Genomic DNA, 27669 nt, shown 5'->3' on the forward strand with positions numbered 1-27669 from the left:
AGAAGAACATGAAAACCCCACACAGCACATGTGTCAAAGTGGTGGCCTGCGGGCCAAATCTGGCCCACCACATCATTTTGTGTGGCCCGAGAAAGTAAATGATGAGTGTTAACTTTCTGTTTTAGGATGAAATTCAAATGAAGATTGTAGATTATTTCCTGTTTCCTCATTTTAAATCAATAATTGCAAACAATTTGTACTAATTTTAATGTCCAAAAATGATCTATTGATTAGCACGATCGAGAAAGCTGTCAATTTATTAATCGATTAATTTTGGCAGCCTAGTTGGAAGACATAATGGCCCTCCGGATGTAATCGAAACTACCGCGTGGCCCGCGACAAAAAATGAGTTTGACACCCCTGCCACACGGGAAGGCCGAAACCCACCATGGAGTTTTGAAAGTTCTGACAATCTGCAATTATGTTATCTTGGTACTCGGACGTTTCGTCGAAAGACGTTTGGTCCCCGGACGTTTGGTCGACCGGACGTTTGGCAGAACGGACGTTTGGTAGAACGGACGTTTGGCAGAACGGACGTTTGGCAGAACGGACGTTTGGCAGAACGGACGTTTGGTAGAACGGACGTTTGGGCGCCGGGTTGTTACTGTTGAAACCAGCTCTCAAAATTATAATCCTGAGAGAGAGAGTGAGTTTAATATCTAAAGATCTAATATCAAAATATCAACAGTAAACTCTCTGTCATAATTTGACAGCGAGTGAACCCGGCGACCAAACGTCCGTTCTACCAAACGTCCGGTCGACCAAACGTCCGGGGACCAAACGTCTTTCGACGAAACGTCCGAGTACCAAAATAACATAATTGCAGAAACCAGAATACTCGAATTAAACCCATACAAGCCCAGTGCAGACCCTCGATCTCAGAACTGTGAGGCCGACGCGCTAACCACCTATTTCAAACACATCTAGTGAATAAATACGAAGCCATTCTCAATTTTCTGGAACATAGGATGCCAAACCGGCTTCAAAGGCTGCTTCTGTGGTTGCCCTTCCGAACTCTGATGAGGCAGAAGAGACGGAAGAAACTGAAGAGGCGGAGGAGTCGATTGTGATAGAGGCTCAAGCAGCAAAGGTGCCAGCTGTGAATTCTGCCCCTAAAGCCCCCCGAGCTGCTGAAGTGGCGGTTGGCGAAGGTGCCGCAGAGGCTGCCGCTACTAATGCTGCTGCTCCACTGGCTGACACGACCATAGTGGTGTAATCACGCCCTGCACAGCTACTGAAATGTATTGTTTTACTGCAAAAAGGTTGAATGAAACTAATACTTAAGGCTGAAGAATAGTATCCCTTGGTGGTTGTCCAGAGAACTGTCACTGCAAAATTAACACTGTTTATGTTTACTGCTATGTTTTCCATCAGAGTGTAGTTATACCACATACCAGTCATGGAGAAAAGCTTGAAAAAGTCTTACTAAACAATTTTCAGAAGCCATTCCAGAGTTTTTACTCCACTCTTTTTAGCTCATCACAGCATAAAAGGTAGTCGAAGAACAACATGATTGCATTGTCATATTGTTTTGTTTCAGTGACTCAGCACCATTGCAATATTGACTGAGGAATGAGTGAGAAAATCGGACATTTGAATGGAAACCGAGGCTTTGCAGTCATGATTAAAATATCAGGAAAATGAAAATGTAAAGTTGGGACCCAACCATCAATTTTCTAGTATTTTGCCAAGTTGATATTTAGTTTATGGCAAAATATCTGTAATAAATTTAGATGTCTTCACTCCTTACAAACCCCCCCCAAATTACATAAATCAAATAGAAATAAGGTTGGACTTTAAGGAGTCCTATTAACAAAAAAAAAAAACCAAAAGACTATGATTCGCCCTTTACTGAAAACCACAGGATTCAATGCTGGGGAAAAATGTAACACTAGTTTATTGTCTGAAAATGATGGCACAATTACAATATCTTAATTGGTGAAAATGAATTGCTTCCATACACCAAATAATTGAATAGCTGTTAACAACATACGTATACTAAATTTCCCATAAAGATTAAAACATGTGCACAAGCATACAAACTTTGTCTGTGTGGTTCAGCACCTTTTTAAAAACGCGTGTCATATAAAAGCCAACAGGGAACGTTACTTAGCCAACACAAGATGGATGAAAAATTCTATTAAAAACTGCCATAATTTCAAATATCTCCTCCATTGCTGTTCTTTCTGATGTAAAAACTCTTGTTGCCGGCAACATCTAATCGGATCAGGGTTGGAAATGAAAGTGCTGACACAGCATGGCTGTTTAAGAGTGTGTTGGGATGGGGTATTTGCAGATTAAATGTTCTAATCTTGCACATCTCACCAGAAAGGCAATTGAAGAAAACTAGACGCTTTATCACTAAATGAAATTCAGGCACTTGTGTTGTCCCCTTTATGGGGGTATCTTTCAGCACAAGGAGGACTTCTCCTACTCTCCTCTTACCTACCTCTAATCCACCTAATCCTTATCAGGGTCAGTGTGGGTCTGTGACAATATTAATTTAGTCCTGATGCTTCATACATATTAGTTTTGCATGTAACTACATTCTAGAGAACCTGCCGGCAAATTGTTTTGCACACATTGTACTTTTGCAAACAATAAGAAAATGGATTCACTATCTTCACTTTAAGGTAGGATCAAATAATGAGAATAATATTTCTTGTTCTGCCAGAAGGGAACTCTGTTCTTTTTGTTTCCACATAGCCGAGGCTCTCTTTATACTACTTGAAGTCAGTCTAAGTGAGCCTAGTTACACAGTAAAAATACAGACTGTAATGTTAATGGTTAATGTAAGACATTTTATATTCTATTCTGGTAGTTAAATACAAGCTACAATGTTGTTGTTGTTGCAATTTTTATGGTATTATTTGTATTATTTGACTGTTTCTCTGCAGATCTGTGAGTTTTGACCACCTCCAAACTCAACATTGCTAATTATACCAGACCACCAACTGCGCCAAATGAGGGATTCGAAATGTAAATAGACCGCTAAACTCATAACGTAGTGCCAAGTCGTGAATGGTCTTCTTTATACTTGATGTATATGATTGTTAAATATTTTTTTTGCAGGATTGCAATGCAATCTCTTCACAATCAACTGCTCAACATAAACAACAGTAATAACAATGACGGGTAAGTATAGAGTAATTCCACAGGTTTGAGAAATGAAACTTTTTGATTTAAGTTTCTTTAAAGACTGCTCGAAATAATACATCCTATAAAAACACTTTTAATTATGTTAATGTGTATTCAATTGCACAGAAAGAAGGAAAATCAAGAGAAAGGAGCAAATGAAAAAGAAAAGGAAGGAGACAAGTACGTACATCATCCATCAAAAGTGGCTTAATGGAAGGGTATGAAAGAGGATTAATTGAAATTTGAATTATTTAGTCATTTTATTCTTTCTTTTTTACCCTAGGCCTAAAGAGTTATTTGTCATTAACCCAGCTGGAAATATCTATTACAACTGGCTCTTTATAATTACATTGCCTGTTATGTACAACTGGACCATGATTATTGCCAGGTAACTATTTGTCTATATATATATGTGGGGTTTGCATGTTCGTCCCAGGCTTGCGTGGGTTTTCTCTGAGTACAACAGTGTTTTTCTCTTCGCTACAGGGCATGCTTTGAGGAGCTACAGCACAACTACATCCTTTACTGGGTTTTACTTGATTACACCTCAGACATCATCTATGTGGCTGACATGGTCGTTAGGACCAGAACAGGTGAAAATTAGATGAACTACATAGAACAGATATTTTCTTTAAAGTGGAAATAAACATAAAATCTAACAGTGTTCTGTCATATTAAAAATGTGCACATGTCATTCATTGTTTGAAATACATTTGTCAAAAAGGATTGATCAAATGTTTCCATTATAAGCGTTGAGACTTTCACCCGTTAAATTTGAACAGTGATCATGAAAAAATAAATGGTAATGCTTTCTGGTTAAAAGTTTTGGATCCAAACAAGTCAAATAAATAAAAGCTCTTAAAGTAGTTGATGTTTTGTGTGGCTCTATATTCTGAGTTTATTGTGGTGCTAAGAATCCCATTTACAACAGCAGTTTATTTTCATTTAAACAGGTTTTGCCAGGTTTTTTTAGGATAAATGCAGATGATGAATTATGAACTGGATTAGTTCATTTTAAAATTTCTGAACTAAACCTTGAGCTATTTTGCATAGAAAATGATATTTCACAATATTGTTGGTCACTAACCCAACTCTCCCTCATCTATTGACATTCTACCTTTGAAGGTTTCCTTGAACAAGGCTTGATGATCAAAGATGAGAAGCTACTCCGCGACCGCTACGTCAACAGTTTTCAGTTCCAGCTGGATGTTGTCTCCATGTTACCCACAGACATCCTGTATTTCCTTCTGGGCCTGGACTACCCAGAGATTCGCGTGAATAAGCTCCTCAGGATTGGTCGCATGATGGAGTTCTTCAAAAGAACAGAGACAAAAACAAATTACCCCAACATTTTTCGAATTGGAAATTTGATCATGTACATCCTCATCATAATCCACTGGAACGCTTGCTTCTACTTCTCATTTTCCAAATCGATTGGGTTTGGGGCAGACGACTGGGTTTACCCAGCGGTAGATGATCCAGAGGAGCCTGCTTTTGGCCAGCCCATGAGGAAATATGCCTTCAGCCTCTACTGGTCCACATTAACCCTGACTACGATTGGAGAAACTCCCCCACCGGCCCTCGATTCTGAATTTATTTTCCATGTGGTGGACTTCTTAGTCGGGGTTCTCATTTTCGCCACCATTGTGGGGAACATCGCTACCATGATCTCCAACATGAATGCTGCCCAAGCCCAATTTCAGTCTCGAATTGACAACATCAAACAGTACATGCAGGTAGGCAATCTACTTTTCTACTATTTTGCTTTTACTGACAGATGGAATGCAATTTCTTACTGAAGGTCTATATCTGATTCCATGTAACCCTGTCATTGATAGGTTCGTAAGGTCAGCAAGGATCTGGAATTGCGTGTCATTAAGTGGTTTGATTACCTGTGGAACAACGGCAAGGCCCAGGATGAGCGCGAGGTGTTGCGATACCTTCCAGATAAGTTGAAAGCCGAGATAGCCATCCAAGTTCACATGGAGACTCTCAAGAAGGTTCGCATCTTTTCAGACTGCGAGGCAGGACTGCTAATTGAGCTCGTTCTCAAACTCCGGCCTCAGGTGTTCAGCCCAGGAGACTACATTTGCAAGAAGGGCGATATCGGTCGTGAGATGTATATCATCAAGGATGGAAAACTTGCAGTAGTTGCCGATGATGGTATTACGCAATTTGTGGTGCTGGGAAGTGGAAGCTACTTTGGTGAGATCAGTATTCTTAATATTAAGGGCAGCAAAGCAGGCAACAGGCGCACCGCCAACATCCGCAGCATTGGATACTCTGACCTCTTCTGCCTGTCTAAGGATGATCTGATGGAGTCATTGACAGAGTACCCGGATGCTAAAAGCATGCTGGAGGAGAAGGGCCGACAAATCCTGATGAAAGATGGTTTGATTGACTTGGACCCGGCTAACATCAAACCAGAGGCCAAGGAGCTGGAAGGGAAGGTGGACAGGTTGTACGGAACCATGGATCTGATGCAGGCCAAACTAAAAAAAATTCTGGAAAAATACAAGAAAACCGATGAGACTCTGTGGGACCGCATAATCGACCTGGAGCGTCTGACGGGGGAGGACGAAGAGGAAGAAGCCCATTTGAAAAAGGAAGACATTGAAATGGGTGGGGAGAAAATTGAAGATAAAGTTGCAGTAAAAGAAGTAGATGCAGAGGAAAAGAAAGAGGAGCCAGAAGAGAAAAAAAAGGCTGACGCAAAGGATACGATAGAAAAAGAGATGCAGAAAGATGACGAGCACCAAGACAAAAAATAAGGACATTCAAACTCTACACAAAAGAGCGTTCTCTGTGAAAGTACCACGAACGGAGGTGCATTCATATACTATTCAGGAAAAAAAAAAGACAAAAAAATTGCTAGACTTGCTCATGTAACCATGGGAACAAAATGTCATATCGATAGATGAAGGCTGCAATCCTATGAAAGTTTTGAACCTACTGATTGTAGCCTACACTTTGGCAAAGGCTTGTACATTGCACACTTATGGAAAGTACATCTATTTGATATATCTATATCGTAAAGGCCTAACTCATTAGTAGTTGAAGTTACACATCAAAAGTTTACAAATCTCTTTGAGTGGACCATTGATGAACATGAAATAAAAGTGAGGCAATCTGTGTGATTATCCATTTTTGGTGTCGGTCCTCGGGCTCCAATGACTAAATGACATCCACGCTTCTCATCATGGGTTTTAATCAAATGGTGTCTGTCTAGATTGTTTGTCAACAAGCTGTAATCAAATGATGGACAATGACAGGCCAAAATTAAACTAAAGCAATTTGGGAGAAGCAGGCCAGGGCTGAAAGGATACGACTTAAATTAGATGACTTCAAGAAAAACAGCTGTGTGCCATTTTTCGTGTTGCTGTAATTTATCTTCCTTTAAACCAGGTTGCGCTTCCATTTGTCAGAAAGAGTAGAAGACATGTTTAATTAAATCCTACTGTATGTGGTGAATACAACCATGGATGAATAAGGGAGCATGTTCATGAGACATACTTGAGTTTTTGTAGTATAAAAACTTCCCAGAAGTGGCAATTCACCAGATTCAATTTTCCCCCCAAATGATTTTCCTGATGCTAAAATGACCCTTGGCATCTGTTAAAATTAAAAACCTGCAAATTAGCAGCGGAGCACTTTGGAGATTAGAAATTGATATCTGATATCCTTTTTGGGGAGTCACAGGTGGGTGTACCATGAAAGACAACAGTTAGATAATACATTGTGACGCTGATACTTCATGCAGGTCCTACTATCACTTGGTAAAAAATTAACCCTTTAATATAATGTCAAACATAAACCATTGGGCAGATGTGACAATCAGTTGTCTGCCATGTTGATCTGTCAAGTCCCATTTTTTTCCCCACTGAGGAAGATGATGAAACTAGCTGTTCAAACAGACTCTGCTTACCTATGTGTCTTGAATAGCCTGATTGCCTATCGAGTAATTTTAGCATTTTTTTAAAAACGAAATAGCCGTGACCGGATGTTTCGTCGAAAGACGTTTGGTCCCCGGACGTTTGGTCCCCGGACGTTTGGTCGACCGGACGTTTGGTAGAACGGACGGGGCGTCGACCGGACGTTTGGTCGCCGGGTTCGCTCGCTGTCAAATTATGAGAGAGAGACAGAGAGTTTAATGTTGAAAGCGAGCAACCAGGTGCTCTCAAAATTATATTCATGAGAGAGAGAGAGTCCGTTCTACCAAACGTCCGGTCGACGCCCCGTCCGGTCGACCAAATGTCAGGGGACCTAACGGCCGGGGACCAAACGTCCGGGGATCAAACGTCCGGGGACCAAACGTCCAGGGACCAAACGTCTTTCGACGAAATGTCTGAGTGCCCGAAATAGCACATCGCTGAATGAAATGTCAAAGCGGGAAATCTGTCTTCTCTTCTCAGAAGCTTCTGTGATGTGTCTGTCGCAATTTCGCTTCATCAATTTGCAGGTGAACCAGGGCCAGCCACTGATGAGAGCAATGCCACTCAATTATTTTCCAATTAGTCCCAACTGTGGACATTAAGAGCAGAACTATTTCTGTTCCTATTAAGAAACCATATAAAGGCATTTTGTAACTTCACTTTTCTTTGACCTCATTTGGAATTTTTATTATTAGATGCGATATCTTTGTTTGTCCTTGCGGATTTGAGGTGAGACAATTGAATTGCTCTGCAAGTAACCATCAGACAACGTTCAACAGATGCATCTCTTTCTATAGTACTGGATAACATCCCTTAGTCCCTTACTTGCTGATGTAGAACACGAGCACCTCATTACACAGTAACTTTTGGCATCGACGTGAGTGCAATAGGCAAATGAACAATCAGTCTGTGCTGCCAGAACAAAGTGTTGCATCTCGGGGAGTTAAAGTTACGGCGAAGTCAGGTGGAATACAATGCAGGGAAGCAAGAGATTGGTACGAGTGCAGAGAAAATATGTCATTCAATAGAAATAAGGGGGAGGGTGTATTAGAGAGCATTAAAATTCCAAAAGCAAAAGTGAGAAAACAATTATTACGGGTAAATAAACTTCTTTTTTTTTCTTCTAGACTTTACTCTCTCTTCATAGGGTGTTCTTTCTTGTCTGCTTGAGTCTTTTAGGTCTTGTAGATCCATGCTACAAAGTGAGAATCATTCAAATGTGCCCTGTCAATCAATCAAACTGTCAACAGAGTCAATTTCCTAATGCAACGCCGTGTCATTTTCTCATCCTTCAGGAATTTAGGAATGCTGACTCCTTTCTTCGGGGTGTTCCCCTACCAGCCACAACACATCTGATAGAAGTAGTACAGGGGTGTCAAACTCATTTTTTGTCGCGGGCCACATGGTAGTTTCGATTACATCCGGAGGGCCGTTATGTCTTCCAACTAGGCTGCCAAAATTAATCGATTAATAAATTGACAGCTTTCTCGATCGTGCTAATCGATAGATCATTTTTGGACATTCAAATTAGTAATTTTTTTGCAATTATTGATTTAAAATGAGGAGAAACAGGAAATAATCTACAATCTTCATTTGAATTTCATCATAAAACAGAAAGTTGACACATCATTTACTTTCTCGGGCCACACAAAATGATGCGGCGGGCCAGATTTGGCCCCCAGGCCACCACTTTGACACATGTGACGTAGTATTTGAATTAATACAGAGGTCACCTTTTTACGATGACGGCCACAATATTTGTTAGGTTTCAAATGTGTTCAAATTTTATTGCTGAAATATTCCATTAAATGATAACATCAGATTAATGTGTTAATTAAGCAGTGTACTACCCAAGAAAGCAAGAATGGGCCTACTAGAACGTGCTTAAAGTCACCAGGAAAGGAAAAAAAAGAATGAAAACGTTAAATTAATAATACGCTTTCTTTGAGTTACTTAAATTCAAGTCATTATATTACACATTAAATCAAAAACACCTCATTTCACCAATAAAATCAACCTGGTTCTGTAGATAGCCTAATCTACATTTAAATTAGAGTTATATATTATTATATTATTTTTTGCTCCAATGATTAGAAAGTGCAGAGATGAGGTTATGTAAAATGATTTTTAACACAGACACATCTTCTCTTTGGGATAGCTGTATTAGCGATGCATGTACTCTGCAAATTGCCTGTAATTTTAAGTATTCTAAAAAGTACCACATGACGTTTTTTTCTAGAATTACTTCTGAATTACCATTGATTTAATTTTTTTTTTCAAATCTTCTGCCCACAAGTAGCTGCCACGGCAACAGTATTTTTTTAAATGTTCACTTTGGGAGAAATTTGAATGAGAGATTTAAGACTTGCTTTCATATTCAATTATACCAGCTGGGCAGTACAGCCATTCATTTTAAAGACTCGCTATAAATGGATGCTGATGTGAATCATTCAAGCCATCGTGGCTGTGATTAAGTGAATCATTAACATTGCGAGTAGAGACTTTTCAGAGTGCCAATCAAGTCAATGTGTGATTCAAACAGTGAAGTGGGAAGAAGCATTTATAACAGATCAAAGTATATTGAATTTTTGCATCCACATTTTATTATTTTTGTATCCACATACTATCTTGCAGCACATTCTCTGACTGTAAAACAATGACAGAAGGTAAACACAGAAGTAACATCTTGTGCATCGTTGTGCTGTATTCATAGGCAGCTTTGCAAACAACATGATTGTATTTGTACAATATAATTAGTAATTGACTGAATACATATTTCGATACATACAACCTTCTGCATATCGTAGCTGTCAATAAATATAGTAGTAGACTACCACTTGGATTAAGGAATAGGTTTAGCAGTTTCACTAGGGAGCACAAACTTGATGCTACCAAGCACAAAATTGACAAAAAGATCTGGCATCTCAAATGCAGAAAATCTGCGATTGACCGGCGTCCAGTCCATTGCCATTTTGGATAGGCTATTAAAGCAAGCAATTACTGCATGCTGAAACGCTGCAGCAATCCCTCAGGTGTGTTGAAAGTCAGTGGATTTTAGTTGGTCAGAGCCTCGGGGCTATTTGTCATATGATTTATAAGGTTCAGGATGTCCAAAAGTCATGAGCATTTGACATATATTGGAGGCAACACATGTTGTATACTTGGTATTAAATTTGCTAAACAATTCAAACTGAAAGAAGGACTAATAGATTGGAAAAATAATAATAATCATCGTACATAGGCTTTGTCATCATCATTGACTCAACAAACAACAACAAACGCCTAATTGTCATCATACCCAGAAACTGCGTATGACGAAATTGGTAGTACTTCTCCATAAGTTGCGTTTTCTCGGCAAAAAACCCAAATAAGTGATAATTTCGGACTCGTAATTTGGCATTCTGCCATTATGGATACATCGCATCACCCCCTGAGCGGATCACTTACCTCTCACTGTCTTTCACTTACCTTCAGTCAGCCAGTAGGAGGAAGATCACCACCCAACGTCTTTTCATATTACCTCACGCCGAAGTTATTACACAGAAGGGATTGTGTGTTGTGTTACCGCAAGTTTAGAGTCCTGATGGATGTGGGAAAAAACTGTCCTTAAGGCTATTTGTCCGTAGTTTGTGGGACCTATAGCGTCTGCCAGAGGGCAGCAGCTGGAACAGATTGTGACCAGGGTGGTATGGGTCCACGATGATGTTCCTGGCTCTGCTGAGGTAACGAGGGCTGGCAATGTCTTGACAGAGACCAGCCGACGATCTTCTGGGCAGTGTTAATCACTTTCTGCATGGCCTTGCAACTTCCGCTCTCGAGGCACATGAGAATAGCAGCGAACACAATTCAAACATGGCAATGTGGAGGACTTGGATCTTCGTCTTACCAATTGTAAGCAATTGATAAGCAAGAGATGGCACTCCTTGCGGTTGCGATAAACAGATGGCGTAAAGTACTCACTAGGTTTTGGCAATAATTACGTCCCTAGCTGAAAGGAACATAGCTTTAAGGGGGAACACAGCAAAATGAAACAACCCAGATAAAAGTTATTTTCATGGACTTGCCATCATTGTGTCAATGGTGAGATCTCCAAAAATGCTCTCCTATGATATCCAATAATACTTTTGCTGCAATGAAAATAAGGGGAGTAAGGCGATTGACAAAAGTAAAGTTGAAAATTAACATTGCATTTTTAAAAAGATTTATGTGTTTATATACATTTATGTGGGTATTGATAGTATTGTATTAATATCGTATTAATATTCACTTGAAGACTCTAAATTGGTTCTAGGTATGAGTCCTCGGTTCCAAAAGGCGTGCCAGGCCGACACGACTCCCGCCGAGGGACTAAGCCTGGCCAGGCTTGTGTGGCTTTTCTCTGGATACTCCGTTTTCCTCCCTTCATCGCAGAAACATGCAGATTAGGCTGGTCAATAGGCTCCAGCACCCCCTGCGATCCTTGTGAGGATAACGCTGCTGTAAATGAACGAACGAAGAAGATAAAGGCAACGACACGATGCACCCGGGTGAAAATACGCAGCGTGCATTTGTTATTGATGAAGTTTGAAGTGCCAATCCATCTTCTTCTGCGTGTGCCCACTCCATTCGTGCGTCAGCACACGCGAGCGTGGTCCTGCGGCTGAGCTCTCACAGACGCATTCAACAGGCAATTTGCGTGGACACTCAGACACCTGGAAAGGAGATTATACGACAAAGGGCAATGCTTACTCATGGACACGGTGCCTTTGCGCACGGGGGGGCCTAAACCTCTCCAGCCCGTGTTTGTTGCGCCCCTGGTTTCTCGCTCCATCATCCGCTTTTGCGGCAGGAGGCGAACGAACAAAGGATGGCAGCTTCCCTCAATGGCTCGAACGCGACATCAAACTACACGAACCAGTTTGTCCAACCACCCTGGCGTGTCGCTCTCTGGTCCGTGGCTTACAGCGCGGTCCTGGCCGTGGCCGTGTTCGGCAACCTGATCGTCATTTGGATCATTTTGGCTCACAAACGCATGAGGACGGTGACCAACTACTTTCTGCTCAACTTGGCTTTCTCCGACGCTTCGATGGCCGCCTTCAATACTTTGATCAACTTCATCTACGCCACCCACGGAGAGTGGTACTTTGGGGAGGCCTATTGCAAATTCCACAACTTCTTCCCCGTGACGTCCGTCTTCGCCAGCATTTACTCCATGACTGCCATCGCCGTGGACAGGTAGGCATCACGCATCGGGTTTCTGAATGAAGCGACGGGTAACAGTCGAATTTGTTCGAAAACAAGTTGTGTCAGGTTACTAAGCTGTCATTTGCATCATAAATTCTATCAGAAAGAGTTGTTAAAATGACTATTTCGGGGGAAGATTGCAGTGGCGCACAATTCTGGGAGGCACTTCTCGAATTGTGGGCATCCATTAACTGCAAAACACCTCAATCTTGGCAATTGCATTCGTATTTATTTATTATTCATTTGTTTTCTTAACCGTTTTATCCTCACTAGGTTCGCGGGGGGTGCTGGAGCCAATCCCAGCTGACTCCAGGCCAGAGGCGGGGTACACCCTGCATCGGTGGCCAGCCAATCGCAGGGCACAAGGAGACAATGGACAACCATGCATACTCATACTCATACCCAGGGGCAATTTAGAGTGTCCAATCAGCCTACCATGCATGTCTTTAGAATGTGGGAGGAAACCGGAGTACCTGGAGAAAACCCGCTCAGGCCCAGGGAGAACATGCAAACTCCACACAGGTGGACCGACCTGGATTTGAACCCAGGACCACAAAGTTGTGAGGCTGACGTACTAACCACTCAAGCCACTGGGCGGCCTATTTATATATTTATTTATTTTGTCTGAAAACACCTTCCTGGTATGATAGTATTTCCCTGTTTCATAGATTTGTAAAGGCAGTTTATATTTTGGAACCCTGTTATCATGCTGTTTATGATAATATGAAATTTCTAACATCAAAAAATGATTGACTATAGTCCCAAAAAGCAGCAATTTTGTTGTGTGGCACGATCACAGCAGCACATAAATACCTCCAGCTCCAAAACGGATAAAAAAGAAAAAATGCTTTGGGGGGCTCTAACATTTTGTGCCAACTTCAGTCCAAGCATGATTTGATCAATATCTCAATTCAGCCATTTTCACCAGCTGTTGACCCTCAAGATAATAAGACCATTAATCATATATACAGCTCTCTTGTTTAACATTTTGCTAGCCATTGTTGATAGTTTGTTTGCCTTGCCCGCACTGGATACTATAAATCCAGTGGTTGGTTTTAAGGTAGGTAAATAATAAACCATTTCCAGCAGCATCAGGTGTTCTATCAGTTTTTCCTACCTATCGAAAATTGCTCAATTGGTGTTCCCCCAATGTGCACTTAAATAGTTTATGCTAGACCCATTAAATATATACAATTTATTCAAAAATTGAATCAGGTGAGGAAAAAAAGACAAAATAGTACACAGATACTATTGATTAGCAGGTGGAACCAGATTTTATATATATATATATATATATATATATATATATATATATATATATATATATATATATATATATATATATATATATATAAATAATCTGGTTCCATCCTGCTAATCAATATGATTCCTGCAACAAATTCTGTGTACTATTTTGTCTTTTTTCCTCACCTGATTCAATATTTTTAAAAGAATAAAATCAAGAAAAACATCATTAGGGCTTACATGGTCACATGTCACCCCAGGTTATGCTTATTTTTGTACCGTGCTCTTTGCTCTCTTGAAATGGCACGAAGCCACAGTTCATGATAAGACATGACTTTGTCCTTTCTTTTACCTCAGGTAAAAAAAAGCTCAGCTTGTGGTTCTTGTTACATTTGTCAGAAATGTTCTGTTGTGACTTCACAGTATATAAGTAATATTGTCGTTAATTTGTTTTTAGGGTACATGGGGTAGTTTTGCCAAATAATTTAACAATTCCGAACATTTTTAACAGGAAGTAGCTGAGCAACAAATAAAACCATGCAAGTGTTGCATAGAAAGCAAGCTTCCAAAACATTCATTTACAATAAAATGCAATGTTATTTGCTGATTAAGATGCATTTTCTGTTGGCATGTTGTGTCAAGTGGTTTAAATGAGAATTCAATGCCAGCTGGGTTTTACACATTTCCACTATGTGGAATTTGCATGTTCTCCCATGCATGTGTGGGTTTTCTCTGGTTACTCCGGTTTCTTCCCATATCACATGCCAATGTATATATTTCCATCAGTAGAAAAGTGCCACATACGGCATAACTGCATGCATAACCTTTGAGTAGCTATGAAAATTTGCTTACAAAAAAGCTTACAACTGTTGACAGCGGTGTCTCTAATTATTAAGGTTGTATTAGAAAAGAAATGTAAAAATCCATGTAAAAATGGCTGCTTTTTCTCTCACCGTGAAGTTGTAAAGAGAGGTAGACTGGATTTTGCCAACTTGCCTCTCCATTCATGCAAGGGTTAATATCATCACAGTTACTTTTCCCTGGAAACTGCTGCTAGTTAAATACCAGGCGATGATAAAGTGCTTGTGAGTTGTCAGTGTCACAGCACAGCGACAAGCTTTAAAAAGGGATGCTTTCAGAAAGCACCCTTTGTCATTTCAAGCAGGACCAAATACCAAATTGAGATTAAATGATGCCAGGGGTCATTAATCTGCCTCTGGAAAGTCTTTTTCTCATGACTCTAGTCTAACATAGTGATTGTGTGAGTGCATTTTTCTTTTGTGATATTTTTTAAATAGTCCTGAATAACCCTCATAGGGTTTATTGTTCACCTCATGAACTAATGTACGATGACTGGAGTGAGTGTGTTCCAGGCACTGAGTTGAAAGCAGGTCAAGGAAGTGTTATGAAGGCTCAACTAATAAATTTATGCATGGCGGAGTAAATGGAATAAATTAATTTTTTCGTTCATTTTCAACATCACTCATTCATTGCGGGGTTCAGGTAGACTACACCCTAAACTGGTGGTTGGTTAGTGGCTGGAAAACGTTCTGAATCCATTAATAATGGATTAAACATCGACAACGTGGATGCTTGTAATGTAATTAATTTAGAAAACAATGTCCATTTTAAAATGAACAACATATTTAAATTTGTCTTCAGTGATCCCCTGCGTATTTGCGGCTCGTTATTCCAAAATGCGCTATGTGCATGTTTGCCAGGCCAATTGCACTGTAAAACCTGCCCAGTTCAATCATAGCAAACAGACCAAATTATAAACCCCTGATCAAGATTATATGTTTCCCAGAGACAACATCATCTACTTTTTCAATTAGAAACAGAAAACAATAAAGAAACAGTGGAAGGCACGTAGATGGTGGAATCTTTACTGTTTTGCTAATGAGCATTGTTGATGTGATTCTTCAAAAGGTTAAAACTATTGTATTATTTTCATTTTATTAATTCATTTTCTGAACCGCTTATCCTCACAAGGGTTGCGTGAGGTGCTTGAGCCTATCCCAACTGACTGCATCAGGAATTGGCGGCCAGTCGCTGGGCAATTTTCATTTCAGGAAACACACATTATTTCAAAATATGTATTTGTCAATAGAAATGACTGTTGAAGTACAACTTTGACAAAATATTCCTGGAGCGATTTGAAGTGTTCAGTCTGGGAAAAATATTTCCATCAAGATTGGTATCAAAAGGACAAGAAAATTCACCTGTCCGTCCGGAATTGATTCAAAACAAACTACAATACGCAATTTTGTTGAATTTGATTGTGTATACAAACTCAATGACATGCAGTTCACAGCTCCATGCACTGTGAACTGCTAAATTGCCAGATATAATGAGAGCAAATATACTACTGAAAAAAAGGGTAGAGGTTTGGCTGTTATAATCAATCAAAATGCTTCCTTCCCTAACTGCCAAATTTTGTCACAAAGTAATTTTTCCCGCCCCATGTGACAACAAAGGGAGCATTCAGATTTTTGAGTTGAATCTCGCCTCCTTTATTCCGCGAAAAAAATGCGTTTTTGCTGTTTGTGGCCAGGTCGAAACTTCTTCTCATTGATTTGATGTGCCAAAACGTTAAGAAAGTAGCGTTTACATTTTGCAGCAACCAAAAAGGAAATTAGCTGTAAGTACAGCCATCCTTCTATTTTTCCCCCCTTTATATCCTAATCTACTCAATGTGATGGTAAAAGTACTAAGCATATATATACATTTTATGTGACCATGAAGGTATGCTTGGATGTGTTCGGTTTGGTGCGATGTGAGAGCCTTGATCTTGAGTCCATCAAACACCTTTGGATGAACTGAAACTGAAGGTTTTGGTTATGAAGATCGATCCAAAATCTTGCCACAGGGATCTTCCACACATCTGGGTAACAAAAGGCGTCCCACAAAAAGATGAATCATTGAAGAGAATGAAATAACTGACATTTCAGATTAATATTCAGATTAAGCAACAGAATATACTTCTTACCAGCTGCTCTACTTCTTTCTGTGTTCAATTCTCTCCATTCAATACTCGGTCGGACGGAAAAATATAAAGGCTTATATCGGTTTCTATTGTTCCAATTTCCTTTACTCACCATTTTCTGATAAAATGTTTGAATTTCTTAGGAAAAACAAAAACACTAAAACCCTGGCCACTCATAAAACTAAACAGAAGAGCACTAAGTGCGCAAAGACGCCGTGCGTTTATGGTGTCCCTCTGTGCTGTCGTATTTTGACCAACAGCAAAATAGGATGAAACTGAAAAATGTGTTTTTTTGGTTTATTTTACAACAACAACAAAAAGAAAATGGGTTGTGGTACAGTGTAATGTATCAAATTCAGTTAATAAAGTAACAGTGGCCTTTAAAGGGGTTCCATATGGTAACTTGAAATATATTTTCTTCATATAAATAGTGACTAAAACTTTCTACATTTTGACACCATAGGTACATGGCCATTATCCACCCACTGAAACCTCGTTTGTCAGCCAAGGCCACTACAGGAGTGATTGCTTGCATCTGGAGTCTGGCCGTGTTTCTCGCTTTCCCCCTCTGCTACTTCTCCAGAATTCAAGTTATGCCTCGCAGGACCTTGTGCTATGTGGCGTGGCCGCGAATGGAAGACGACCCCGTCATGTGAGCAATCTTTTCATTCTTTTTCTGCTTGATGTATTGAAACATTATTTAACCATTAACTATGAGAGGCAAAGTTAACATTTCCAGCTAAGTTAACACCTTTTGGTGGGGGGAAATGTTTCTGAAGGTATCACATTATAATGACTGTGCTGGTCTATGTGTTGCCATTGGTGGTAATGGGCATCACCTACTCCATCGTGGGAGTCACTCTGTGGGGAGGAGAGATCCCTGGAGATTCGTCCGACAATTATCATGGACAACTTCGAGCTAAAAGGAAGGTGAGTGTGCTTCAAGGTAAATGTGCAACTCACGAATTTCAGATGGTAATCATGAATCACTAAGTTGTAGGGTAATGATTCAATCTTTACAATTAGTCACTGATGTTCTGTGTTACTTTCAGGGCAACACACATAAAAAGCAATTTGCATAAATGCAAAGTTGTGTTACATGCAGCTCTCTGACATTATTTTCTGTGTCGTTCAACCATTTAGAAACTTCAAGGTTGTAAAAGTAAAAGTCAATATGACATGGACTTGTTATTATTTTACATATCGCTTATCCTTACAGAGTTTACAGGGGGTGCTGGAGCCTATTCCAGGCAACTATGGGCACCAGTCATTAAATCAATCGCACAGTGGGCATTTGCATTGCTCATGAATAATTAATGAGAGAGCTTTTCGTGTCCTGTAGAAGTCCAACTTTAAATTCTGAATGTGGGACTGAAAATGTTCTTGATGTACCAGCGCTTTATTCGGGTTTAGTGTGTCTCCCTCAATTTCTGATGTTGCACCATCAGAAAGAGAATAGAATTTAAATCGATTAGGTTGATGGACTGGTTTCATTCAGTTGACTAATGCTGTTGCAGCAAGTGGCTCTGCTGCGCATCTTTTTTTTTTGTATCTGCATCAATGTATCACTTTACTCATTGTGTTTTTATAGTAAAATACCTTGAGAATAACCCGGGCCGGCTGTGAAAATAAGGCAAATGCTCACTAGCAGTCTCAGTTTAATCTTCTAGCATCCGTAATTTAATTTTCTGAGTTGAAATAGTGACAACCTGAAGAAATGCCAGTTGTGGTAAATGCAATGACATGTAAATCCATACATTGATTTAGTTAAGTCTTCTCCCAGTTGACTGGAGCTTAGGGTTTGCAACTCACTGAAATAAAACATAATAAGGGGAACCTCATTAGTCGAGCTTAAAGTTGCTTTATAGTCGTGAAAATACGGTACAATGAATTATGATTTTTCTGCGTGTTTCAGGCAATACCTGGAAAACTGGTATTAGACTATGTAGTCTATAATCCTCTCAAAGACTGTGCCAAAAGAGATTGGATTAATCAACAAAACCACAAATGATTTCTAGAACAGAACAGCAAGAAATTCATGTACGGTAACACTGACTGACGGTTGCAGTGCAAAAGTTCAGCTGCAATTTGGGTTTTAAAAATGTTATTAAAGGTTTCTGAGCAGGGCACTGAGCGGCCATTTTCATCTTGTTGAGTAGAACATTTAGAACGTGTAGTAGTATTTCATTTTGGACAAAGATAAGATGTACACTATGCTTTTAAACCAGCTTTTTGTGTGTGTTGCTCAAGGCTGCTCTTTCACGCTTTTGAAACTAGTTCTGACTATAGCCTACAAGGCTAAAAATAAATAATAATAAAGGGACAAAATATTGGCTCGCATGACATTCAGGAAAAAAGGGGAAAAAGCAAAGTAATTTGTGCAACAGACTGCGAATGAGTGGAGGGCAGGTTAAAAGATGAAAAGCCAAAATATACCTTAATAAAAAAGTACTCTGATTGTAAAACATCAGCTGTGGTTGAATAAAAAATGAAATGAAATTACATTCTACCAAACATTGTGAAATTTCATTTTTTTCCCAGAATATTTGAATGCGCAAATGCTTAAACAATACAATTGAACATGTTTTCTTTTTGTTTAATTTTATATCTGTGTTTTTGGATAATCATGTGACAAATTTCCCGTTTTTTGCACCGAATACTATCAGGCAGTGGCGGTCCGTGCATTTTCTCGTAGCGCCTTCAACGGGTAAAATCCACTTCCTAGCAGCATTTAGTCATTAAATACAAACACTGGAGCTTTTCAGATATCAGAACCGGGCCCACAGTTGAAATATTATTTAGGAATATAGCCATATTTTACTCACCAAAAATCCCTTTTAACTGTAAACAATATCCATCCTCCTTTCTTTCTTCCTTCTTTTCTATCGCCATCGAAGCTAATGCTAAAAGTCGAGCCTGTCCTCTCGTATTTCTGGCATAGTCCGTCTTGAAAATGGCTTTAAATCAACACAACAATATATTTGCTTGTGCAGCTCGCTACAGATACACTGGTAGCTCTGGCTAATCACTAGCTTGGTAAAAGCGATGACGTATCCCTACGCCTGCGACAAGGCATTGTGGTGTTGCCAACTCGAAATCTGATTGATTAAAGCAACAGTCTTATCGACGCTTGTTTAATGCAGCAGAGCCTGCAGAACTGATTGTGAAGGCCTTGAGGCAGATTTCTGACCCTGGCAACAAATAATGGCTGAAATGTGATTGGTTAAATGCTTCAATATGAAAACACACATCTGGAAGCAGTGCAACCAGGGGGAAAAGCAATGAAAGGAAGCTAACAGACCATTTGGAATTATTTAATAAGTATTGATGGACAAAATATAATATATTATTCAGATATTTCTTAGGCCAGCAGAGAAGGCCTTGAAGGCCCTGACGGCCCGCCACTGCTATCAGGTCTAAATGTATTTAATTGATTTGTGTTATACGTAAAGTGCCCGGAGCTAATAACTCCGCCAAAGAAAATTACAGCAGAAAAACACTCACTACCATGAAGTAATTTTGTTGACAGGATGATTACAGAAGCAAAGGTCACTCAGATAAAGTGAAAGGAGAACACATTGTTGCAGAAAGTGCTCTTGTTTCAGCAACATCCTCAATTATCGTTTAGGTTCAATCACACCTTTCTTGAACGAGTGTGACAGGTCAGTCATGTGGCTGATGTCCGAATCATTGCTTCTTTTGATTTCTCATCAACTTCAGTGCTAGACAGACTTTAACAAAACAGTTCCGCTATTACAGCCCAGGGCTCAGTGTTTCAAATGTCAATCCAGAGTACAGCACTAATGATGTTTATACATCTAGCAGAGCCCTTCCAGACAAAGATCACTTTTTGTGGGGACCACAGAGCTGAACCTTGGGAAGAAAACATCTTTGTCAATTTCTTGGCGAGTGTTTAATTGTGAATTGATTATGTGTCAAACAGTGACGGTAATGCTCTGAGATTTTTTCGTAGTTTAGACTTTGCTGAGCCACAACTAATAGTGCTTTTCTTTGTAAATTAGACAACCCACCCCTAAAAAACAGTTTTAATTCCATTCATCTTTTGGCCAGAATACCAAAGTCCTGCTCCCGGGTAATGTCCTCTTTATTTAGTTTCATTGCTGCGGCAGACAGCGTTTTAGTGCTGTTTTCAAATAAATTCAACTATTTTATCGGATTTTTTTTAATATGTATCGTGTAGGACACAGGTGTCAAAATGTCGGCCCGCGGGGCCAAATCTGGCCCACCGCATCATTTTGTGCGGCCCGACAAAATAAATCATGAGTGCCGACTTTCTGTTTTAGGATCAAATTTAAATGATAATAAATGTACATTACATTTCCTGATTTTCCCCTTTTTAAAAACAATCACTGCAATTTTTAAGAAAAAAAAGCTCAAATAAACATTGTTTTAGATCTATAAAAACGGACTATTTAGGGCTTTTGATCCAGTTCTTTTAATTCAATTTAAAAATATATATCTAAATATTAGATCTAAAATAGTCCGGCCCACATGAAATGGAGTTGAGGTTAATGTGGCCCCTGGTGTAGGATATTGGAGCGAGTTTACATGTGAAGGGAAATAATATTCATACTGGCTTTTAAATATTATTTTACCTTCAATTCAGGGTTTCTAGAAGTTTTTTGTTTTCCAAAATGAGAAGAAAAAAAACCTAATCGCCTAAAGGTACACAGACCAGGAATTTATTATTTTGGCATAACCCAAGTCATGGACAGAGTGTACTGTAGTTCAGCACCTTGTGAAATTATGTATACTAATGATTTAAACACCAAGGCGATACTATAAACATTTGTCAGGTTAAACAATGCTTTGCTCACTGGGCCTGCAGTAAATATTACTCTCAGTTGTAGAGTCATATAACAACCAACAGTGAGTGCATGAGTGCCAACTAGGAGGATGTACTGATTTAACATTTGACCTTCGTTATTGGTCCTTAAATAGAAGAGCTCTGGGTTTCACAAAGAGGAATAATTACTCTTTGGACCTCAAGGATGCTCATTGGAAGAGTTTCAACTACACAATGCCAAATACTTAGGCTCTGTGGAAAATGAAACAGGCCTAAACGTCAATCTTTATAACACCATTATGTCAAGCTCAAATAAAAAGTGTTCACTGTACATTGTGAACTAAATGAATCAATCCAGTTGATTGCCATTGTAATTAGGGGATTCAACAGAGCGGTATATTTATACGCTCACTCACTATAAATTCTAATTGCAATGTGTAGGTGTAATGTACCTAAGAAAGGACAAGTGATTAGGATGTCTCAACAAGATTTTTTTATCAATTCCCCTTTTTTTCCTAAGACCCTGATTTTGCCAGGATTTATCCTGAATGCAAAATAATTAATGCATGACCATTTATTGATATAAAAAACCCAACATAAATAGTGTGGCGTAGAAATCCTCCAGATTATTTCGGTCATTTACATTGTAAATGTGATCCTTTTTTGCATTACAAAGCTCATTAGTGTTTGTATATCATTAGTTTTCTTCCACAGAGCAAAACAAATCAGTGTTTTCCCCTCAGCTCATTTCAATTTAGATGGGAAAAAGCGAACAAAGTTCATAACAAAAGAGACTATGTTAGAATACTCGCTCATGTTTCCTGAGATCATGTAACTACTGCTTATTCAATTATTTCTGGAGTGCATCATGCAAGGTACAAACACCAGTTCCACTTTTGGAATGTATGGAAGACACAGTGTTTTCCTTTCCAAGTTACTTTTGACATTTTAATCATTTAGATCACTCGTGAATCTTCCCTTTTGATTTTCACTATAGTTTGAGTTCACAGCCTGCCCTTGTTTTATGCAATCCACAAAACCAGAAGTGTATTAGTTTCTGCACACGTTTCACATTAGTTTACATTTCACTAATGTCTGTTTTCCTTCCAGTGGCTTACCTCAAAGAAGACCCACATTATTCACATAGAGTGTTTTGCCAGGTATCAAATGGTGGCGATCCACAGAAGTAATTTGTTGAAAGTGCCTGTCACATTGATTGAAAGTTGGAGTAGAAAATATGGCCTTGTTAACATACACGTTGTGGGAGTTGATTTTGTTCCAATATGGATTGCAGATCAGCAGGTTTAAGCAAAAACACTTTTTGTCTCAAATGATGGTACGCTAGGGTCATTTTTTTAATATAGATTTCATTGTCAAACCAAAACAAAATAGAATTGGCATTTGAATAGTAAATGTTACTGCTAATACATATTTGTTTTATACTCATTTCAAATGGATTTTAACCTGAATTACACGAAATAAGGATTTTGCATGGATTTTTTTGCAATGTGACGCCATAACATTGCAAGACAACATTGATGAGGGTTTTAAACTTTCATTCATTTTCAATTCAATCATTCCCCTCAAATTAATACTACCAGTGGCGGTCCGTGCATTTTCTCGTAGCGCCTTCAAGGAATCAATCCAACCCTCAAAAACTATTTTATCTCTATAAAACCTCTACTGCAGCTACAGCTGTGACACATACAAAATAATCAATAAATCAATGCACAAAAATGGGGTAAAATCCACTTCCTAGCAGCATTTAGTGATTAAATACAAACACGAGCTTAAATACAAACACTGGAGCTTTTCAGATATCAGAAATGTGATTGGTTAAAGGCTTCAATATGAAGGGCACACATCTGGAAGCAGTGCAACCATGGGGAAAAGCAATGAAAGGAAGCTAACAGACAATTTGGAATTATTTGATAAGTATTGATGGACAAAATATAATATATGATTCAGATATTTCTTAGGCCAGCAGAGAAGGCCTTGAAGGCCCTGACGGCCCGCCACTGAATACTACTAACATTCTAATCCTTCAAATCAGTAGTACGTGCAATGAATTTCCATTAACATCTGATATACAACCACTGTTATTCAAAAGAGACTGATGTCACCTTTGTTGCATTTTGCACCATATATTTTAATATCCAAAGGTATAACTCAGAAGTACATTCTGTGTTACTACTACACCTGAGAATAGAACTCTCCCTTTTATATCATTCATCTCTGCTCTTTGATTTCTAAACCAGGTGGTGAAGATGATGATTATTGTCCTGGTGACCTTTGCCCTGTGCTGGCTGCCATTTCACATCTACTTTATTGTGATTGGCCTCAATAAACAACTGAGCAGGTGGAAGTCCATTCAGCAAGTTTACCTGGCAGTTCTTTGGTTGGCCATGAGCTCCACTATGTATAATCCCATTATCTACTGTTGCTTGAACAGCAGGTGAGTTTAAAAATTGACAAATTATTTTCAACATATATGTGCTTAAGGCCCTTTTGTTAATTTTTAAGTATTTACAATGTTTTTCAAAGACTCTGTTATATACCATATTATTTATTTGTACATTTTTTGTACATTTTTTTGATTCCACTTGATTAAAATACATCTCTAGCTTCAATTATGACCAGTTTTCATTTGACGTTTTTGCCATAGATTTCAAAGGTTAATAAAACAGCATTCAACATTGCCTGTGTAAAATGCATTTTTCTCACTCAAGTTAATGCTTGTACAAAATTACATGATTCACTTAAAGATTAAGTAACTTTGAAGATAAAATCAGTGCATTCCAATGAAAGAAGAACAAGCTAAGTGTATTACATGAAGTCGGATTCTCTGGCGATATTGAGCTAGAAAGTAGAAGCCCAATCAGCAAAGTGTAAACCAATGCCAAGGCCAATAATTCAGCCCTTTCCCTTAATGCAAATTGTCATTTATGTCAGAATTTATTGCCATAAATATCATAAACATGCCAGATTTTTTGCATCAAGGGTCCTTGCAGTTTATTTTGAGATTGATTATTTATGTCTATTTTTGTGAGATTCCTTCACAGTTTTTTATATTACCGTATGTTAGGTAATGTAATAATGATTTTGGTAACATGGTCTCAGTTAAACTCTTATCACAGCTCATTAGTATTCAACCACAGAATACATTCGGATATCTGGTGCGGATGACGTTTTATGTATTTTCTAGTTGTCATTTTCTTCCCACTGTCAATCCCCGCTAGCTATGTCTGATCTCTAATGCCACATCAGGTTTCGAGCTGGCTTCAAGAGAGCTTTTCGCTGGTGCCCTTTCATCAAAGTGTCCAGCTACGATGAATTGGAACTTCGCTCCACCAGGCAGCACCCAACGCGTCAAAGCAGCATGTACACGCTCTCCCGAATGGACAACACCATGGTTGTGGTTTACGACCCGGCTGATGGCGATGGCAACGGCTCTGGAAGGAAGTGGTCCCTTTCCTCCAGGAAGAGAAGCTACATGACGTCTCGCCACACACCGTTCTCGAGCAGCACCGGAAGCACAAAAACTCAAAATGGCAGCATTCCCAATGCTCAAGCTGAGCAATTTTCTTGACTGGTCTTTTGTTCCCGCCATTCATCAACAATGAGATAAAGAAACAGCATGTGCCGATTTCCTACATTTACGTTATACGACGTGCATCAAAGGTTTTATTTATTTTTTCATTAGAAGCTGAAATTATAAAGCACATTATTTAAAAAAAAATGTTCCTCTTATTGGATCAAATGTTTCTTGAAACAGTGAATTTCTGCAACAACAACAACAACAACAACAAATAATTAACATCTAAAAATTGATTGTGCCAATTTATTGGGGAAGGTTGCAGCCTCATGGTTCAAATTATTTGCCTTTCTGCTTGAATTTACACGGTACTCGGACGTTTGGTCGCCGGACCTTTGGTTGCCCGGACGTTTGGTCGCCCGGACGTTTGGTCGCCCGGACGTTTGGTCGGCCGGACATTTGGTCGCCCGGACGTTTGGTCGCCGGACGTTTGACAACATGACAGAGAGTTTACTGTTGAAACCAGCTCTCAAAATTATATTCATGTGAGAGAGAGTTTAATATCTAAATATCTGCTGTTGAAACCAGCTCTCAAAATTATATTCACCCGGGCGACCAAACGTCCGGCGACCAAACGTCCGGTCACAAATTTACACTATTAAAATACTGCATGGTTGACAGAAATTCTAGTCTTAGTCGGGTGAATCAGTCCAAACTATTTCACGAAGGGCCACACTGGATGCAGGTTTTTGTTTTGACCAATGAAGGTTCTTCTGAAACCAGAAGCACCTGACGGCAACCAGCTGATTACACTTTTAAGACACCAGATTGGTGAAAACGTCACTCTTCATCGGTTGGAACGAAAATTTGCACCCGATTTGTCTCTTTGAGGACCTTTTTTTGGACAGTCTGGCGGTGTAAATATGTAAGTATGTTAAAGCTTTATTTTACAGCAGTATTTACTGTGAACTGTATTTGTTGTGTAGCGCTACTGTGTTTCTTGAAAGAAATGAATGTCAAGTTTTTTCAGTCTGCTGAATTTAGTTAACAGTTCTGTCTATATTACATGTAAAAACGAGAAAAATATGAGGACCCAAATAGGTCTGCTCTTTTATCCTGAAAAAAGAAAACGCAATGTGCACATCATTCCATTTTAGTATTTGGAAATTTTGATGTCTTCAAATCTTTTCAATGACAATGAGTTCAATGAGTTAAAATTAAATAACAGAAAAAAATGTGCCATACATTTTGACAGTTGTTCAGCTCAGTATAAAAAGAAAAATCATTTCTGATTGATTTTTTGTGTGAAATTAAGGAAGGAAATTTAATATTTTGAGGAAAAAAAGGATGGTTATTGCTTGGTTCAAGCCCTTTAATATTGTGTAAAGGGCATTAAGAACAAGAAAAAAAGATTGACTAATGTTCTTGCTGTTGTGTAGTCCTTTAGTGTAATGGCAGTTGTGAATGTTTGAAGACGTATTGAAAGTAGAGGCACAAGAATGTCAAGTAAAATATTTGTGTGGTAATTGTTAAATATAAATGCTATTTGTCTAGATGTTAATGTATACTGTGTCTACATGTAATAACCCTTCTATGTTGTCTTGAAAGATATGACCAGATTGTTTTCACCATTAGAAGTAGTGATTTGATTTTAAAACATTGCATATTGGTATGCTGCTTTCACTGTTCCTTGTTTGAGATCAGTTTTGAAGTAATTTATCATAAATGGATAAAATCAGCAGGCATTCGGAATACATTTTCATGTTTTGCCAAATAAGCCTGGGCCCTGACTTAATAGAACATACAGATGATAACAGTCGAAACCATTCAATTTGAAGTTGAGGATTTTTTATTACAGCATTGCACACTATTGCCAGCTTTAATGAATTCATTATTATTATTATTATTTTTAAACATTTTCGTGGAACAGTCAATGGAACACAGCCACTGTCATTATAACGTGGCAATCCGTGGCCAGAATTAAATGTGTTCCTTAATTGAGTGTTTTTTGTTTGTTTGACAATTTAGATAGAGCTGTAACATAATTTATAATTAAGTATGAATAATATATGTATTTGCAACATTAGGTTGGTTTTTTTAAAGAAATAAAACCAACTACATAGAGATTTGAATATTTATCTTGGACATTTTAAAATAAAATTGTTTGCTGATAAGCAGTTATTCCTTCTGTAATTTGTGTTTACCTTGACTTCTCTTTGAAGTAGATTAAAGCATTCCCTGTGAATCGTTTTCTTACAAAAGGTATCAACACAGAGCACTCAACCCAATGCAATATAAACATGAGCGACTTAAGTGAGGAAGTTCATTAAACCAGGACATACCGACCTTTAGACACAATTGGTTTCAGAGAGATAATATTTTACTGTTCAGTAATTTACCAGTCCACATCATTGTAAACTGTTGGTTATTGGCAGTGACCAACCAGGCCTAACAATTGATTAGTGTTTTGATTTTTATGATTATGATATTATTTTCATTTTTTTAGGATGTATATTCAACAGCAGTGATGTCACAATTGAAAAGAAAATGCTAATCTTTAGGCTTTCCACTATAAAAGATGTTAAATGTCAAACCCAAAGCATGTAAAGAGGCATTTTACCATAATTTTCACTGTGGTTCAATGAGCTCTCTGTGCAGTAAGAATTTCAATAAAACGGATTCTATAGTTCGTCACATATTTGGATTTTCAAAGGATTGTCTTGGTGTGATTGTAAAAGGTTTCCAAATGTTTAGAAAGGTAAACCAGCATGCTACAATATATTCTCTGCGGGCATAAAATTCA

The 27669-nt window shown here is 38.7% G+C and overlaps 2 protein-coding genes across 2 annotated transcripts; both read left to right on the top strand.

Annotated features, from left to right (window-relative positions):
• The first annotated feature begins 2457 nt into the window (after positions 1-2457).
• Positions 2458-6270, top strand: cnga1a (cyclic nucleotide gated channel subunit alpha 1a). The gene is made up of 8 exons (XM_077606297.1): positions 2458-2633; positions 2898-2979; positions 3073-3135; positions 3265-3318; positions 3422-3526; positions 3625-3731; positions 4264-4874; positions 4977-6270. Coding segments are annotated over exons 2-8 (1875 nt in total). The 5' UTR covers positions 2458-2633; positions 2898-2977; the 3' UTR covers positions 5910-6270.
• Positions 6271-11684: 5414 nt separating this feature from the next.
• tacr3a (tachykinin receptor 3a) lies at positions 11685-27555 on the top strand. Its single transcript, XM_077605170.1, has 5 exons — positions 11685-12284; positions 16988-17176; positions 17304-17454; positions 23590-23786; positions 24599-27555. The coding sequence occupies exons 1-5, from the start codon at positions 11917-11919 to the stop codon at positions 24918-24920; spliced, it is 1227 nt and encodes a 408-aa protein (XP_077461296.1). The 5' UTR covers positions 11685-11916; the 3' UTR covers positions 24921-27555.
• Positions 27556-27669: the final 114 nt, after the last annotated feature.

Source organism: Stigmatopora argus, chromosome 7 (assembly GCF_051989625.1).
Source record: "Stigmatopora argus isolate UIUO_Sarg chromosome 7, RoL_Sarg_1.0, whole genome shotgun sequence".
NCBI lineage: Eukaryota > Metazoa > Chordata > Actinopteri > Syngnathiformes > Syngnathidae > Stigmatopora > Stigmatopora argus.